Raw genomic sequence first — 18,130 nt, 5'->3', positions numbered from 1 at the left:
CGCCAGGTACTTTGTTAATGTCATTGCCGCTAATCTTAGTTCAAAGAGGATGACATTGAACTGTTCTTGACTCACTTTGACCATGAGAAACATCCTGTGCACTTTGTGGATTGGCACATGGAAGTAGGCATCCTTGAGGTCTAGAGAAGCAAGTAAGTCACTTCTTTGCACCGCCTGTGGTTTTATACTGATAGGATTTCCTATATCCTTGCATATAGCAGGACACTCGCTGATAATGTCCTCCTCTGGTCATGGAGCAGGAGCACCCTGCCGCATCTCCAAAGCGACAAAAAGGGCGTTTTGTTTGCAATGAGGTGAGCAATTTCAACATGTCAGTATCCACTTTAATTTAATTGTTTTGGAACTTATTATGGTGGTTCACTTAAGTCTTTCACCTTCCATATAAAAACGTAACAAGTAACAGAAATAGAAAGAATTAAAAGGGGTTAATCTCCACACAGGAGGTCTGGACATCAACAAAACAGTACATTTCTTCTCCTAGCACTTGTTTGCATAATGTGCATTGATCAACTCAAACACTTTCCCCAGGTAGAAAATCAAGGCAATGATTAATGATATCCTTTCCCCCTGCATGAATATAATCCACCATTCCTCTGCTGAGGTAGTTTTAGTTTCTTCAAAAAACTTCCCCAAAATCTGCACTCCAAGTTCTGTAACAACGCTGCAGAATAGTAACAGGTGTTTCAAAGTTTCTTTTTCATAGACCTCTTTACAAAGTCTGTATTTGTCACTTCTTTCACGGTTTTTGCTCCTTGTTGATAAAACCTCTAGGGTAGGATAAATTCAGTCAATCTCACGTATTGTGTCCAGAGAAAATCACTTGGGCACATGATCAAGTAATTTGGTAGGGTATTGTAAGACCTGCTCACAGGAACACCATTGCCTTTAATGCCTCGTCAATTTTAGGCAAGAAGAGTTGGTCACCTTCGAACTGCATGTCAACCATCTTTTTGTGTACCTCTGGTTTAAAATGGTTGTATACAAATTGTTCGAGTCACAATTGCGCGAATGACAATTGACCTTTTCACAATTGGCCGAATTTTGAAGGTCAATTGTTACATATGCAGGGGGAAACCACCAAAACCATATATGTTCGGTCAATTGTGAAAAGAACAATTTGGACCCTTGAAATTAGGTCAATTGTTCATTCGAACAATTTGGGTAATACCGTCTAAAATCTGTACATTTTAACAAACCCAGTCTTCTTAAGACCATACCATTTCCAATCTGCTTGAAGCCTGTCTCGGAAATGTCAACAGCCATATTGATGGCATGGTAAGATGCCTCCTCGCCTTCATGGAGGATTGCAAGAGCTTCCTTGTGTTTGTCAAACGATAGATCTAGTATTGGCGCTATTCAGTGCCACATCTCCCGATCGTATCTGGTCATGATCGCCAGAGAGTTAGCAGCCTTTACCATGGTAGCCCCTGCAGCAATACATTTTATTCCAAAAGGCGTCCATCTTCCTGTTGTCGTTGTCTGGAGGGACAGAGCACTTGTTACCCTGTGAGCTGGATTTTCTCCCAGCGGCAGCGGACACTACCGACTCAGTCATAGGCTGAGTGGTGGTTGAGTGTGTCTTCACACCCCCAACTGGATCAGTGGTTTGCAGCTCTCCTTCATGCTCCCTTACTGGGGAGTCAGGCCGTGTGACCGTTGACTGCTGTGGCCAGACCTGAGGGTGTGCTATTGGGTCTTTTGCCAATGGACACCACACCGTGGATGGTCCTGGAGCAAGTGAGCCTTTTTCTCTGGGCGACCTTGACCTCGGCTCTGGAGAACCCACTAAGGACCGGGATCTTACACGGCTGGGTTTATCATGTCTGTGTGGTGAGTGTGACCTCTCATGGGAGCCATCCAGAGAGGCTGTATTAGACCCTTGTTCCACGGGGCGTTTGTACCAGTCCAGTGCTTCTCCTGACGGGCCCGGCACTTCCCTGGCCTTATCCTATGCTTTTGGTAGACTCTCATCGAGCTCACATCAGCGAATGTAGTGATGCCAGTACATGTAGGGACAGCAACATTTCAGCATTAGGCTCCACCGTTGGTGAGGCTGTAGACCTTGACCTTGGAGGTCGTGGGGGGATTTTCTTGGAGGCGGCTATCTTGGTGGCACCGGGTCTGAAAAGTCGTCCTCAGAGAATCTTTCCTCGAACTCAGATAATGTGATATTCTAGGATTTGCTCTGGTAATATGGAGGATACCCGAGACAGGGACAGGCTTCTTTCCCACCAAGGGATTGATGCCAATGGAATTTTAATGACTATCCGTTGCTGAGCGGCTTATTGTAGTAGCTCTGATTTTTGCAACTCTTCTTGAGATCCTGACCCCTGTTTATGCTGTGATCTGACTTTTTCAGGTCTCACTTTCCTTGTGGTCTTGTGGTGAAACCGTTCTTACTGGAGGTTTTTCGATTTGTGTGGACCCTCCTGTGGACGGTGCACCCTTCGTCGATTGTGCCGTGTACTTGTCAGTGGTCAGTGTTGCTTTCAATGACGGCACCAGTGTTGACTGCCTTGTCAGCAGTGCCATCGCCTGTGGTTTCGACAGAGCAACCGTTGATAGTCTTGTCGGTGGAGCTAGTGTTAATGGTCTCGACGGGGTCATCGATTTTGTCGGTCTTGTAGACAGAGGCACATCTTTCATCTACAGCGGCTTCGTGCCTGGGAACAAAGGCTTTAGCATTGACAGCAAATGCATTTTTAATGCGGCGCCACTTGTTCCCCCACCCGTTGCCCCCTCTAACAAGGGTGCAGACGAGAGAACGGTTTCGGTGGGCAAATCCAACTTCACTGTTTTGTGGCCTTTAGAACCAGAAGGCTGCCTCTCTTCTGATCCACCCCTTTTTTGGGGTGGACATCTGAGACTTTGATGGTTGGTTCAAGCTCAGGGGGAGGATATTTACCCTATTTAGCCAGCATAGGAGACATCTATGGCAGTCTCTAAGTGTTTTAGCATTGAAGGTGCAGCAAGTGTCACATTCATCAGGTATTTGGTTGGGTAGAGACAATAAAAGCACTCTGAGTGCTTGTCCCCCTCATATACATTCTTAAACCCACAGGTGTTACAGGACTTCTTGGATTTAGATCCCATTGTATCTTTCCCACTTATCTTTTGTTGAGAAAAGCAAGGGTGCTCAAAATCCAGATAAAGTCCCTGCCAACTGAAGATTTTTCAAAGCAGCAGAGTTCTCACTTGGAGAAAGAGGTTACAGGACTCCTCAGCATGACGTACAGTTAGAATCTGAAGAAGGCCTCCTGGGTGGAGCCTGATTCTAGACATCGCATTGGTTGGAGCTGAATGCACCCAAAAGGACACCTATAGGCTAGTAAAGTGAAGAAACATTTTCACAAAGAAAATGTAATAAGGTTACAGAGGATTCCCAGCCTGATGACGGGGAATATTCAGAGCATGTGAATCCATTAAAGATAAAATGCTGCACAAAAGAGTATCATCTATTCATGAAGTTAATAAGACACGCTGTCATAGAATTTTCCCTGTCCATATTGAATTACTCAGGATGGTCAGTAAGGCTGATCCTAGCCCACAATCCAAAATATATAGGTTGGGATGTTTCTCCTACAAAGTTATTAGCTCCTCAACATCAAATACAAAATTAATTCAAAAACCCAACTGTGGGAAAGTGGGGCTTTTAAAAACACAAAATCGCCCAAAGGCTGATTATCATCACTGTTTGATTGTCAGGAGTTCTTGTTTGAAACCATGTTTGCAAAGTTCACACGTTCGCCCAGCAAACGCCTTGCTTTTTGTGCCCGATTAAGCTTTAACTACATCTGGTCAGAAATCAGTAAATGTGACCTTTCAGAGATTTGGTATCCTAGTCTGTGGCCTATGTAGTGAAAGAAAATACTTAAATTTCTCATCATCAATCGCCAACAGTATAGTATGTCCCTTTAATTTCGATTTGAGTATTGAAGCCTACTGTAACATCACTAACAAGGAAGCCTCTTTAAATGTTTAATGGGCAATACTGTGTTATGAATCCAAATTCTATATATTGACAGTAAACGAAACAATGAGACCAGAGATGTGTCCTATTGCCAAATACCAAACAAGATGTGCAGTTGACAAAGTGTATATGCAAGAGCCAAATGACTCCTAGGAGAGTCCATGTTGCTGTGAACTTCGTCAAGGAAAAGTTAAAATTATTTGATATTCCATTTATAAACAAAGACATAGAAAAAACATTGTATTTTAACATGCATACTCAAACGTGTATTTCTAAATCATGAATGAATACACAGGCATGTATCTAAGAACTCTGTATAAATAAGTGGCTTCTATAATAATAAATACTAGAATTAAGCTGGCTGGATGCCATCAAGCAACTTAAGAGACAACTCACGAGGAACTGCTTGTGCAAAGCGGTCTGCTTCATTGTTGAGTAGTCTCTGACGCAGGTCAACTTGACCACAGTTTTGCGGCCCGATTAAAACAATTGGCCTTTTCCTATTTGCCGGTTGGTGATAAAGTGACATTTCTTCATAGGTCAAAATCTCCTCATTGTCATAATCTGTTAAAAAAAAAATCAAACATTTAATAAGATTAGGTAAAAATAAAGATGAGCAAACAAGACTATCAGTAAACCATTCGAACAGAATTTCTTTTTTCTGCAAGATTAGTATTAAATGTATTCCTTGACCACTAGCATCTACACACGTATGTCTCGTTCACCAGTTAGTCCTTAAAATTTGCTTAAGTCTACAGGCCTAAGCACTGCTATTGAATGGCATTTCAAAATATCATTAGATGTAACAAGGTAAAGATAAATGGCTCCCAGATAAGTGATGTAAAAAAGAATTTGGAGTCTGGACCAAAGTCCAACATTAGCCAAGTCGACTACGTCCCACTGTTGGTGCAATTCATAGTTCAACCTATTGGGCATGCCCTGCCAGTTAAACCCAATAAAGACATTTATAGTCAAACAGTAAACTCTGGAAAAACAATACTGCACAGAGACATAAGGCGTATCAAAAAGTCTGCTGGTGTAAACATCGGCATTACAATCAAACAGCGACGTCAAAGATATCGGAACCGGATGAAGTCCTTTGTGACCATCCGTGATCAGCTGAATTGATTCTACAGCTGATTGATACCAAAGCACAAATCAAGAAAAATATGGGCAATTTTGAATAACGGGACAAGAATTTGCGATAGTAAGATCCACAACGAAGTCTCTGCTGCTTCCTGGGAAAGACATTTTAAATCATTGTATCAAAGCACTTCACTCCACCATGAAACAAATGTGCCTGATTGTATTGGCCCAGGGAATGTATCAAAAAAAATTTGAATCAATCGTGAAGGCCATACAACAACTAAACAACTCACGGGCAGATGGTCCGGATGGTATTATGAATATCATGCTGAAAGCAAATAATGAAAACTGGGCATCTTTATAATGGAGGTATTATTTAAAAAAATCTCTATCCTAAAGATCTTGCCTCCGTCCTGGTTAAAGGCAGTGGTGGTCCCAATTTACAAGAAGGGCAATCGAGCGGACCCCTCCAACTACTGCCCTATTGCCCTTTTGGATACAATTGGGAAGGTTTTTGCCTCCTTTTTACAGTAAAAGCTCTCAGCATGGGCAAATAGAGTCGAGGTTACTGACTGTCGACAAACCGCCTTCACTAAAGGAGTCGGGACAGAGGTCAACTTATTACTACTAAACACCTTAAAATTAGAAGCTTTAAAAGGAAAAAAGAATCTCTTCATAGCATTTGTCAACATGCGTCAAGCTTTCGATTCTATAAACCGAGACCTGCTATGGAAAAAACTTATGAAAGTGGGCATGTCCTCTAAAGCTTCTCCATCCTGTGCGGGCACTGCATGTTAATACATCAGAGTGCGACTAAACATGAACAGCGACCTAACGAATGAAATTGAGACGCATAAAGGTGTTAAGCAAGGCTGCCCTTTAGCCGCTCAACTATTCAAATTGTTTATTGCAGACCTTCCAAGAGCTCTAAAATGTTTTCCTCCAAAAGCAAACGGGCAACCAATAAGTTGGGCGACATATGCGGACGACCTGGTCATCATCGATACCACCCAGATAGGACTACAGAGACTTTTAAACATGCTGCAAATCTATCTAGCCCAAAATGAGTTGGAAATAAATGTGGAACAAAAAAAATGATGTTCTTGGGCACACAAGCAGGTCCGACAAACAAAAACTTCAGATGGAGTATTTCAGGTGAGAACCTTGAAACAGTTATATCAATCAGATATCTAGGAGTGCTGTTTAATAAATCCATTCGTGAATGGCATTGGCAACAAGATCTTATTCAGTGGATGACCACATTTGCCTTACAAGGTGCAAAATTGCATCGAGAGTACGGAAATTTACTCTTAGCCAGATTCTGACATTTTATCGACAAAAAGTAATTGCATCGATTACCTTTGACGCCGAAACAGGGTGGAATTTAGATGAAATAATGTGGACACATCTGGAAAGTCTATTTTGGCGTAAAGTCTTCCGACTACCTAATTATATTTTAAGGATTGCTCTATGCCATGAATTAGCAATAGATTCTCTCTATGGAGCAACGCTATGGAAAGTCATGGCATTACTACGAAAAATGCTTATAAGTAATCCTGCGCCTGCTTACAACATTTTAGTTCCATCAATGAAGTTCCCACACATTGGGCTATTGAAAGCTTGGAGATGTAAAATCGAAGAGATTCTAGATGCAGAAGACATAAAAATTGACTCGACTCTTGGTTCAACCCCAACTGGTAAAAACATTTAAACACTGGAGTCGGATCAAAAACTCTGAGAAAAGAGCAAAATTACAAACGTCTATTATGTTAGGTGTAGCGGAAAACGGGCTTGATGATCAACCAAAATATCTGTCAAAATGTCTGTCACGTTACCATTGTGACCAATTCTAAGACTTTGGCTCAATGCATTAAAAACTAAAGTGATGCAATGGCTCAGAAGAGATAAACAGATTATAGACCATAAACTGCAGATATTGTAAATCAGAAATAGAATCCTCAAAACATCTGATAATGGAGTGCACACAAACAGTTAAGCAACGGTCCTGTTTCTTGGGAAATGTGACCCTTTGAACAGCAACATGGAAGACTGGTGGTATATGATACTAGCTGGCCAGAATGCAAAGGTAATATGTGTAGTAGTGGACTACCTTGACATGATTCTAGTTTGATTCATCTTTTGTCTGCCTTTGCTTGCGACTAAGGAAACTAAACTACAGAAAATGCGAGATGGGATATTGTACACTTGATAGGCTGATGAGTTCCTTTCTTTTCTCCTCCCTTTTTCTGTTTTTCCTTATTCTCCTTTAGCTTTCCTTAGTTCTATTTTTTCGCCTTCTGCTCCACTAGTATTGTCTCTTGTACAGGATTTGGAAGGAACAAGTTACTTACCTGTAACTGTTGTTCTCCGGCATGGGTCTGGCATGGATTCACATGCTCATGAATATTCCCAGTCGTCAGGCTGGGAATCCTCGGTAAAGAAAAAATCAGTTTCAGTTTCGTTTCTGAACTGTCTTTCTACTAATAACCAATCACTGGTCTGTGGGTCATACTGCCCCCAGCCAATGACTGCCCTCTACCTAAGCCCCTCCTCTGGCAGCCATCTTCAGATTTGGTAGCACGTAAAGTGGTAGTAGGACCAAGAGAAGAGCCGCAGAGGGGTTGGAGGGAGGGTTTGCATGTGAATCCATGCCAGAGAACAGTTGCAGGTAATTAACTTGTTCCTTCTCCAGCATGGGCTCATGAATACAAGAATATATAGCAGTACACACATGTACAACCACAGGAGGTTGCAAGGCTCAACAACTCAACATTAAGCATCTCTTACCTCCTCACCAGGCTCACCTTCAAGCGAACAGGTTGCACAGCACTGCCTGGCCTACTCTGGACTCCTCCCTGGAATTCTGGTCGACACAGAGGAATCTCTTGAAGGTGTGTGTGTCGACCTCCACATAGCAGCCCTGCAGAAGTCCAGCAGGGGCACACCAGACAGGAACGCCGTGGTAGCAGCGATCGCTCTGGTTAAATGGGCTCTCGGACGGCCGGGCAACGGTTGGTTTGCCAACCGGTGACAGTGCATGATACAGCTGGAGAGCCATCTGGAAATGTAAGCCTCCGAGAGGGCCTTCCCTTGGTTCACAGGTCCAAAGTTCACAAACAGCTGTGATGTCTTCCGAAGGCTCTTCTTGCGGTCCACGTAGAACTTCAGCGCTCTAGCCACATCCAGCGAGTGCAAAGTCCTCTCAGCCGGCAACAAAGGCGATTGGAAGAAAACAGTAACACCAAGGGCTTGTTGAGGTAGAAGTCCGACGGCACCTTGGGCATAAAGGAGGGGTGCGTCCTCAGCACTACCCTCGTCTCGTGAAATGTCAGGTACGGAGGTTTACAGAAGAGGGCCTGGATCTCTCCCACTTGTCGTGCGGAGGTGATGGCCACAAGAAAAGCTGTCTTCCACGAGAGGAACTTCAGCAGTGCTGAGTGTAGGGGCTCGAATGGGGACCCATGAGCCTGGTCAGCACCACGTTGAGCTCCCACGCCGGGGCCGGAGCCTTCACCGGCGGGAAAGAGCAGAACAGTCCTTTCATGAACTCCTTCACCAGGCGGTGAGACCACAGCAACGATCGCCCCGGAGTTCTGGTGTAGCGGGAGATAGCCGCCAGGTGGATCTTGGAGGCATGCGCCAGCCCTGCCTTGGCTAGCGACAGCAAGTACGGCTGCACTTGAGGGGCCGTAATCCGTAGAGGGTTGATCTTCTGTGCACGGCACCAGACAGAGAACCTCTTCCACTTATGTCTATAGCACTTCAGAGTCGAGGACGCCCTGGCCTTTCCAAGTACCTCCTTGTAGTCCACCGGGATATCGTAGCCTCCAAACTCTAGTGCTGCAGGAGCCAGGGCTGCAGGTTCAGCAATCCCAGGTCGTGATGTAGGATGGCGCCTCCTTCCCTGGCGAGAAGATCCGCATCCGTCGGCAGTTTGACTGGGGGGGTGGCGCTGACAAGTCCAGAAGGTACGGGAACCATATCTGCCTCGGCCAAGCCGGTGCAGCGAGGATCATCCTGCACCGGGACCGTCTGAGTTGATTGATGAGTCGCAGAAGCAACGGCGGCAACACGTATAGGAAAAGGCCGTCCCAGGGGAAAGAATGCATCGCCCATGCTCCCCAGCTGGGGAAACCGTCGCGAGATCCACTTGGTCCTGCCGAAGCTCCCACTCGTGGCAAGAGCGCAGCTCCCTGCTGAGTGAGTCAGCGACAGTGTTTTTCACTCCAGCCAGATGAAAAGGTACCAGGAACATCCCCTGGGCGACGGCCCAGTGCCACAGATCCTGCGCTTCCTTGGACAGGGTTGAGGATCTGGTGCCCCCCTGTTTCGGGATGTAGAACATCGTGGTGGTGTGGTCGGTGAAGACACGTACTACCTTGCCCCTGAGGGACGGAAGGAAAGACCCGAGGACCCAGAACACAGCCCTGAGCTCCAGGACGTTGATGTAGAGGGACCTATCCTCCGGGAGCCACAGGCCTCTTGCGTGGAGATCTCTGGTGTGCACTCCCCTTCCCTCCAGGGAGGAGTCCGTCTTCACCGTCTCCAGATGTGCCTGGGGTCTGGAAGTCCATGCCCGCCGTGAGGTGCACGATGCTGCCCCACCACCGGATTGCTTGACTAAACGTCTCATTGAGGGAGATCCTGTCTTTGAAGCTGCCCGCCGCTTGCATCCAACAGGCGTTGAGGAAGTGGCCGCATCCGCAACCTGCATAGATGCACGGGGTAGATGCACGATGACATCATGCCGAGCAGGGACTTGATGGACCTCACCCTGGCCACTTCCATGGTCAACAGCCGTTGTACCTTCCCCAGGATGGCCTTCGTCCTTTCCTCCGACGGTGAAGCCAACTGCGCCACTGTGTTGAGTCTGGCTACCAGGAACAGGGCATCTTGCGACGGTACCAAGTGGGATTTCGTGAAGTTGATCGAGAATCCCAGATCCGTGAGCTGGCGGACAGTCTTCGCTGTGTGATTGACGGCGAGTTTCCTTGACTTTGCTCGGATGAGCCAATCATCCAGGTAGGGGTATATGTGGATCCCCTATAGGCGCAGCCGCGCCGCCAGGCACTTGGTGAAGACCCTTGGCGCCGACTTCAACCCGAAGGACAGGGCCTTGAACTGGTAGTGTCGCCCTTGGACCACGAATCGTAGGAACTTTCGATGTCCTTTGTGTGTGGGGATGTGGAAGTAGGCATCCTCCAAGTCCAGCGACGACAGGAAGTCGCCCTCCTCCAGCTGTCCCAGCACATGCTGATGGGTGACTATCCGGAACTTCTGGGACTTGATGTATTTGTTGAGGCGGTGAAGGTCTAGGATGGGCCACCAGCCGCCGGTCTTCTTTCGGACGAGGAAGTACCGCGAGTATACTCCAGAGCCTCAGAGCCTCTTCGGGACGAGTTCAATCGCGCCCTTTTTTTAGCATTGCTCGTACCTCCAGGAGCAGCTTTGGCACGTGGTGGTTTTCCTTCCTGGACACTTTCTTTGGAATTCCAGATTGTGCCCGTTGGCCAGAGCATCTAACGCCCAACGGTTGGTGGAGATGGACTCCCACACGCTGACGAAATTCACCAGCCGGCCTCCCACCGGGGTGCTCGGGTGGGGGCCTGACGTCATGGCCGGTTCAGTCTTGCTTCGCCAAGGCCTTGCCACCTTGGCCTCCTTGGTGACGATGACAATGTCCTCCGGCCTTGCTGCGGCCTCTGTAGGCTTCCTGCGACGAGGAGTGGGCCGCCTGGCGGTATGACGCAGAACTGCCACCGAATCCTTTGGAGGCACCTTGAGACTTTCCTCCGGTGGTCCAAAAGGACGGCCGTCGTTGATGGAGAGAACCCAAGGCCCGGGTCGTCTCGGTGTCTGCCTCGATGGCCTGCAGTGACTCGTCTACTGCCTTGCCGAACAGGTTGTTCCCGTCGAAGGGCATGTCCAGTACCCTGGTCTGTACGTCCTGACGGAAGTCGGTGGCCTTGAGCCAACCGCGCCGGCGAAGGCAAATGCTGTTGCCCATCTGGCGAAAGCCAGTGTCGGCGATGTCCATGTCCACCGTGATGGCATGGTGCAAAGCCACCTCGCCTCACTGTAGGATTTCAAGTGCTTCCGCCTGTCAAGACCGGTGGGGGGGTCTGTACTTCCGCTCTCTATATGGTAGAGGAGAGGCACAGAGGACCCCAGCCAAGATTCTCTAATACGGTAGCGAAGGACGAGCAATCAAGGCCTAGCTTCTCAGGAGGTGATGCAGGCTGGTTCTTAAGTACAGTGTATCCCCAAGCCCCCCACAAAGGAATGTCCACACACTGTATTACTGAAAACACAGTCTTTATATAATTAATATTCAAGGGTTATGTACACTTATCACAACAACGCACTTTGTGCTCAGGAAAACCAATAATGATAAATATCTACAATTCTAAAGTGGTACCACTAATATTAGACCTCATTAAAGTGCATTCACAATACTGTAAAAATGGCACACAGACCAATAAGAAGGAAACCAGCAATAGAGAGAGGAGAGATAAAAGATGGTTGAAACAATAGGCAGAATACTGGCCCTAGCTACTGGACACAGTTCTGTGTGGAGATCCCCCCACCTGGGCAACCTGTAAAATAAAGGGATATGACACAAGCCCAGTCCATATATTGTTCAACAGTCTTATTCTCTCCTACAATGTTTTTACCCCCCCAATGTACCTGGTGGAGTCGAGTTCTTCGAAGAGGCGTCGACAGATCCTTCTTGAATGACCCCCTTTTAAGCAGGAGTCACGGATCGTCGAGAGGCGTCGAGAAACGTCGAAGACCTCGGGGTTCGGCGACGGGGAATCGACGGCCCTTCTTGAATGCCTTCCCTTTCAAGCGGGAGGCACGGGGCGTCGAACGTCCGTCGACAAACGAGGTAGAACGATGTCGAAGAGGCGGCAGCTTCGTCCGAGCGGTGCTCGTCGGCGTCGGGGCGTCGGCGTCCTGCAAGGCGGAGGTGTGCGGGGCACCTCGATGACAATAGTTCTGGACCGCAAAGATTGTAGAGACGGGAGCCCAGCAAGGGCGTCGAGTCGCTCGAGTCTTTGGGATCGTGAGGTGGCGGGAAACCCACCGGCGGATTCTCCTCGGCGCGTTGGTCGTCCTCGACTTTCTCCGGCAGGGCAAAAGCGGTCGACGGTGCGGACGAGGGAGTCCTTCGAGTCAAATGTTCTTAGGCAAGGAGCGGACGGCTCCGGTCGTCGGCGGCACGGCGTCAAGTGGTTCCCACGGCTGGGCAACACAACTTCGACGGGCCTCCAGCGGTTACACAGACCTGCGAACCCTGGTCGACGGCAATGGACTTCGACAGCGTCGAGGTCCGGGTGCTTCACTTCGATCTCCTCGGCGGTCCCGTCTCGGGTCGGCAGCCTTTCGAGGGTCTGACTTCCAGGGCGCTTCGGCGAAGATTCAGCGGTGCTCGATGGTCCCTCGGAGCACGGGAAGAGGGCGCCTTACCAGGTCCTCTCTCGGGTCAGTCCTCGACGATTTCGACAACCTTCAGTTCCGTCGAAGCAAATGCCACAGCAAGTCTTCTTCTTCCAGCTGGACGTCGAGGATCAGCAAATCCAGTTACTCTTGAGTGGAGACTCAGCTTCTGAATGCTTCTGAACAATTTCCAGTGGTGAGAGGTCCCCAGATATACTATTCTGTCTCTCATCCACACTGCTGGCACACACACAGCAGCCAATCACACAGAAGGGCATTCATGCAGTCAGTCAGCCAATCAGGCACACAGTGCATTCAGGCCACACTCCTCCCTTTCAGACACTCACAACAAGGAATGTGGATTGGGACAAGTACCCAGCCATTCAACACTACACACTGCATTCAGGCCAGTTTCGGGCAGGGCTGTCTCAGTCTTTGTCTCTCATGCCAGAAACCAGACAACCACAACAAGGAGTGTATATTGGTCACACACTCCATTCACCCAGGTCCCACCCACAGGAGGTACCCACAACATACAGTCACTGGGAAGGCTCCAGTCAGTCTAGCTGGGCCTTCACAACAACACCATATATGGAACTTCCACCCAACAGCCAGTCAGGGGGAAGGGACAGAGTCAGGGCTTCCCAGGACTTTGGGAAAAACAAGATAACAGGCAATAGAAAGCAAGAGGCCACAGGGGCCATCTTGTTTCCTATCAGGAATCAACTGATTCCAATGGCAGGGCCTGGGTATCCCAAAATGGAGGACACCCAGAGCACCTGTCAAATTCAGCATGGAGCTGCCACCAGCCCATACCCTGCTCTGTGGGCCACCCACAGGTGCCCAAAAACATACACTAGGGGCACAGGGTTGTACCCCTACCCATGGGTGCCATAAGGGTATCCCATGGGTCTGTTCACCAAACCAAAAGAGAGCTGCACTGCCAGGAGTCCCTCATGGACTCCTGGGCAGAAAACATGACAGAACACACGGTAAAAACAGAAAAAGGACAAGGATTCAGAGGCCCTGTCCCTCAGATGCATTTCCGGCATCACAGTCGCCCCCCCCAGACTGAGGTGGAGGGTGCCTAATCTCCCACGGGATAGACACCCTCATCCAGACGGTCAACATACCTTCTGGAAAGGCCATCTGCATTATCGTGACTCTTCCCTGGTCTGTGCTCTATGGTGAAGTCTAGCCCTTGTAGGCTAATCGACCACCTGAGCAATTTCGGATTCTCACCCTTCATCTGCATAAGCCACTTCAGGGGCTTATGATCTGTTTGGACCTTGAAGGTGGACCCCGTAAGGTAGGGCCTAAAACGCCTAAGGCTCCAAACTATACTAAAACATTCCTTTTCAACAGTAGCCCACCTAAGTTCTCTACCCTTGAGTTGTCTACTGATGAATATGATAGGATGTTCTCTCCCTTTGTCATCTAACTGGGACAAGACAGCTCCAATTCCGGTGTCGCAGGCATCCGTCTGGACGATAAAGGGTCGGCTGTAGTCAGGCGCACTCAACACAGGTGCCCTACACAGACTTTCGTTCAAGCCATCAAAGGCCCTCTGACAGTCTTCAGTCCAATTAACCTTCCTAGGCTGTTTGGGTGAAGTTAGAGCTGTCAGGGGTGCAGCTATGGTTCCATAGTCTGCCATGAAATTGCGATAGTACCCAGTGAGGCCCAAAAAGGCTCTCACCTGGGTTTGAGTAGTGGGAGTCTCCCAGTTCTGTACGTCCTGTACTTTACTGGAGAGAGGTTGGATTTGACCCCCTCCTACCTCATGACCAAGATAGGTAACTTTCCCCTGAGCTATCTGGCACTTGGTGGCCTTGATAGTGAGGTTAGCCCTTTTCAAGGCCTGCAACACCTTATCCAGATGTGTCAAATGCTCTTCCCAGGTGGAACTGTAGACGGCAATGTCGTCTAAGTAAGCCACACAAAAGGCTTCCAGCCCACTGAGCGCATGGTTGACCAATCTCTGGAAGGTGGCAGGGGCATTCTTCAACCCAAAGGGCATGACCCTAAACTGGTAGAGTCCCTCAGGTGTGGAGAATGCCGTCTTTTCCTTGGCATGGTCCGTCAGAGCTATTTGCCAATAGCCTGAGGTAAGGTCAAAGGTGCTCACAAATTTGGCAGCACCTATAGTGTCCACGAGCTCATCAGCCCTGGGCAATGGGTGCGCGTCAGTTTTGGTGACGGCATTGACTCCTCGGTAGTCCACACAGAACCTCCAATCCTTGGTACCCGCCGGGGAACTTGCCTTGGGGACAAGGACCACTGGACTGGACCAGGGACTGGTGGAGGGTTCAATAACACCCAGATCCAACATCTTGGCGACCTCAGCCTGGATGTGGTTTTTGACGGTATCTGACATACGATAGCTCCTGCTTTTGACAGGCACACTGTCACCAGTGTCAATTTCGTGCTTACACCACGGTGTAAGGCCCGGTGTCAGTGAAAACAGAGGGGCATACTGCTGGAGCAAAGCCCGGCAGGCCCTCTGCTGCTCTGTTGTCAAATCGGGAGAGAGTTGTACTCCCTCCACTGAGCCATCCTGAGGGTTGCTATGCAGCAAATCAGGAAGGGGCTCACTCTCATCCTCTTCTTGCCCTGAAGCTAGCAAGAGACATGAGACCTCTGCTCGCCTGTGGAAAGGCTTGAGCCTGTTGACATGGAATACCTGGGGGGCTACCCCAGAGGCTCCCATGTCCACCAGATAATTGACTTCGCCCATCTTGGAGATGATCCTGAAGGGTCCAGTCCACTTGTCTGCCAAAGCTCTAGGCTTGGTAGGCTCCATCACAAGGATTTCCTGTCCCGGAGTCCAATCCACTTGCGAAGCTTTCAGGTCATGCCAGTACTTATTCAATTCCTGGCTGGCCTTGAGATTTGCTGTTGCCTGACCCATCATCTGTGTCATCCTCCGCCTGAGGCCTAACACATAGTCCCCCACTTGCTTGGCGGGACCTGGAGGGGTGGCTTCCAAGCCTTCTCGGATCAAGGCGAGGGGCCCCCTCACGGGATGTCCAAAGAGTAACTCAAAGGGGCTGAAACCAACACCCTCTTGAGGTACCTCTCTGTAAGCAAACAGCAGGCATGGCAGGAGGAGATCCCATTTCCTCCTTAGGGGCTCTTCCAAAGCACCTAGCATGCCCTTGAGAGTTTTGTTAAATCTCTCAACCAGACCATTGGTCTGGGGGTGGTAAGAGGTGGAGAACTTGTAGGTTACCCCGCACTCTTTCCACATGGTTTTCATGTAACTAGACATGAAGTTGGATCCTCGGTCAGAGACAACCTCCTTGGGGAATCCAACACGGGTGAAAATGCCCAGGAGAGCCCTGGCAACCACCTTGGCAGTAACAGTCCGAAGGGGTATTGCCTCAGGGTACCTGGTGGCATGATCTACCAAGACCAGGATGAACCGATGTCCACCTGAAGTGGGAGGGTCAAGGGGACCGACGATGTCGATGCCCACCCTCTCAAATGGTGTGCCAACCACTGGTAATGGCTGCAGTGGGGCAATGACCCTGCCTCCAGTCTTGCCAGACAACTGACAAGTTGGGCAGGTCCTGCAGTGGGACTCCACCTCTACTCCCATCCGTGGCCAGTAGAAATGGGCAGAGAGCCTCTGCTTAGTCTTCTTGGTCCCAAGATGACCAGCCAAGGGCACCTCATGCGCCAACTGCAGTAGGAAGGGCCTGTAAACCTGGGGTACCACCAACCTCTTGCGGGCACCAGGTTCGGGCTTAGTGGGCTCACTAACAAGGAGCTCACCCTCCCAATAAATCTTGAATGTCCTAGGCACTTCACCTTGTGCCTGGGACAGGGCCTGTTTCCTCAGGCCCTCGAGAGAGTGGCACTCTCTCTGTCCCTTACAGAAGTCTGCCCGGGAGGGTCCCCCTTCAGCTAACAAGCATTGAAGGTCGGGATGATCCTCCGGGTTGAGAACCTCTCCCACAGGAGAGTCTTCTGTCTCTTCTCCCACAGGAGTTGAGTTTGGGTTTTCCGCTGGACCCAGCCCGTCCGGAGCATGGATCCCAATGGGTGCTGTCGGAACAGCAGGAAGAGAAGGTGTTCCCTCCACAGAGGTGGCCTTCTTGGTCTTCCTTCTTCTTGCCTTAGGCCTCGCCTTTGGCTCGGGTACCTGACTCACAGCCAGACCCGGTGTCACCTGTGACCTAGTGACTGCAGCAGCAGTCATGGGAAGACCATCCGAGATCAACCCCAACTCTACTAGATCATTTCCTAACAGAATGTTAGCAGGGACATTGTCCTGAACCAGGACAGGAAGCTTTGCTGTCTTGTCTCCAATCATGAGTGTGACTAGGGCTACAGGCGATAATTTGGGAGGCCCACCAGCTAACCTGGTGGTTCTCAGAGGAGCACCTACATAGTCCTCTGGCTTGAGCAGGGTCCTGTCCACCACTGTCATGCTTGCCCCAGTGTCTCTCAAACCAGTAGAAGGCTGGCCATTCAAGAGGACACTTCTCAAAAACCTACGGGTGTTCTGCGGGATAGTTGCCAGTACTTCTGCGTACTGGTCCCAGGCCCCAAGGGACACTAAGGAAATCTCTACCGGAGCACCAAATGTGATTCCTGTAGAGGAGGGGAGGACAGTGGCCTCCACCTCAGCCACGGGGTAAGGGTAAGTCAGGCTGACAGCCTGTACTCCAAGTGCCTTACCTTTACACTTGGGGTCACCCCTTTTGTGATCCAGAGCCCCACAATCCCAACAAGTGCCAGGAGTGCGGGGTACGGTACTGGAACCACTGGGAACCTGCTTTGCAGCAGGTGGACCACTACTCTTATTCCCACCCACAGAGGACTTATCCCCACCAGATTTTTGGGTCTTAGGAGAGGAAGGTTTTGGTTTACCCGACTGTGATTGCTTTTGGGACTCCTCAGCTTTCTGAGAGGTCCCCTTTTCTTTGTCCTTGTCCTTCCCACTGGAGTCCTTAGGGGACACCCGGTGGGAGACCCACTTGTCAGCCAACCTAGCCAGCTTAAAGGGGTCCAAAATGTTCTGGTCAGCCACATACTGACGCAGCTCTGGTGAACAGGCTTCAGAAAAATGCTCAAAAAACAAGAGGTGGGACAACTCAACAAAAGTTTTCACCTTGTAACCGTCAATCCACCCCATCATGTTCATGTGCGCAGTACTCACCCAGTCAACCCAAGACACATTCTCTCTTTTCTTAAAATCCCTGAACCTTTTAAGGTATTGGGTAGGTGTCTTGCCAAACTTGGCAATCAAAGCAGACTTCATACACTCATACTGACCCCTTTCCTCCACACTCAGCTTCAGAATACAGTCATATCCAGTTTGAGGCACTCTGCTTAACAAACACTTAGCCCAATCTCTTTTATCTACATCATGAATTGCACAAGCCATTTCAAACGCTTCAATCCATTGGAGGATATCTGAACCCTCCACAAACACACCAACCAAATCTTTCATAAACTTGGTGGCTGGGGACCTGCCACTCTCAATTGGTCTAGCTGAAGTCTCCACTCTAGCTCTCTCTAGCTGGATTCTCTGACATTCAGTGTCCTTGTCTTTGAGCGCAAGATCCCTATTCTTGAGTTCCACTTGCTGTGCCAGCTCCTCTT

The 18,130-nt window shown here is 49.1% G+C and overlaps 1 protein-coding gene across 5 annotated transcripts in view; it reads right to left on the bottom strand.

Moving 5' to 3' along the window:
- PALS1 (protein associated with LIN7 1, MAGUK p55 family member) overlaps positions 1-18,130 on the bottom strand; it is a 908,688-nt gene that overhangs the window by 166,242 nt on the left and 724,316 nt on the right. For all 5 annotated transcript variants that reach the window (XM_069638717.1, XM_069638715.1, XM_069638719.1 and 2 more), the window contains one exon: positions 4,388-4,555. In XM_069638717.1, the coding sequence (XP_069494818.1) occupies positions 4,388-4,555 (168 nt within the window). The remainder of the gene's footprint in view (positions 1-4,387; positions 4,556-18,130) is intronic.

This window comes from Ambystoma mexicanum, chromosome 14 (genome assembly GCF_040938575.1).
Source record: "Ambystoma mexicanum isolate Mex_15411 chromosome 14, UKY_AmexF1_1, whole genome shotgun sequence".
Lineage (NCBI taxonomy): Eukaryota > Metazoa > Chordata > Amphibia > Caudata > Ambystomatidae > Ambystoma > Ambystoma mexicanum.
This window is presented reverse-complemented; position numbering and strand designations above follow the sequence as displayed.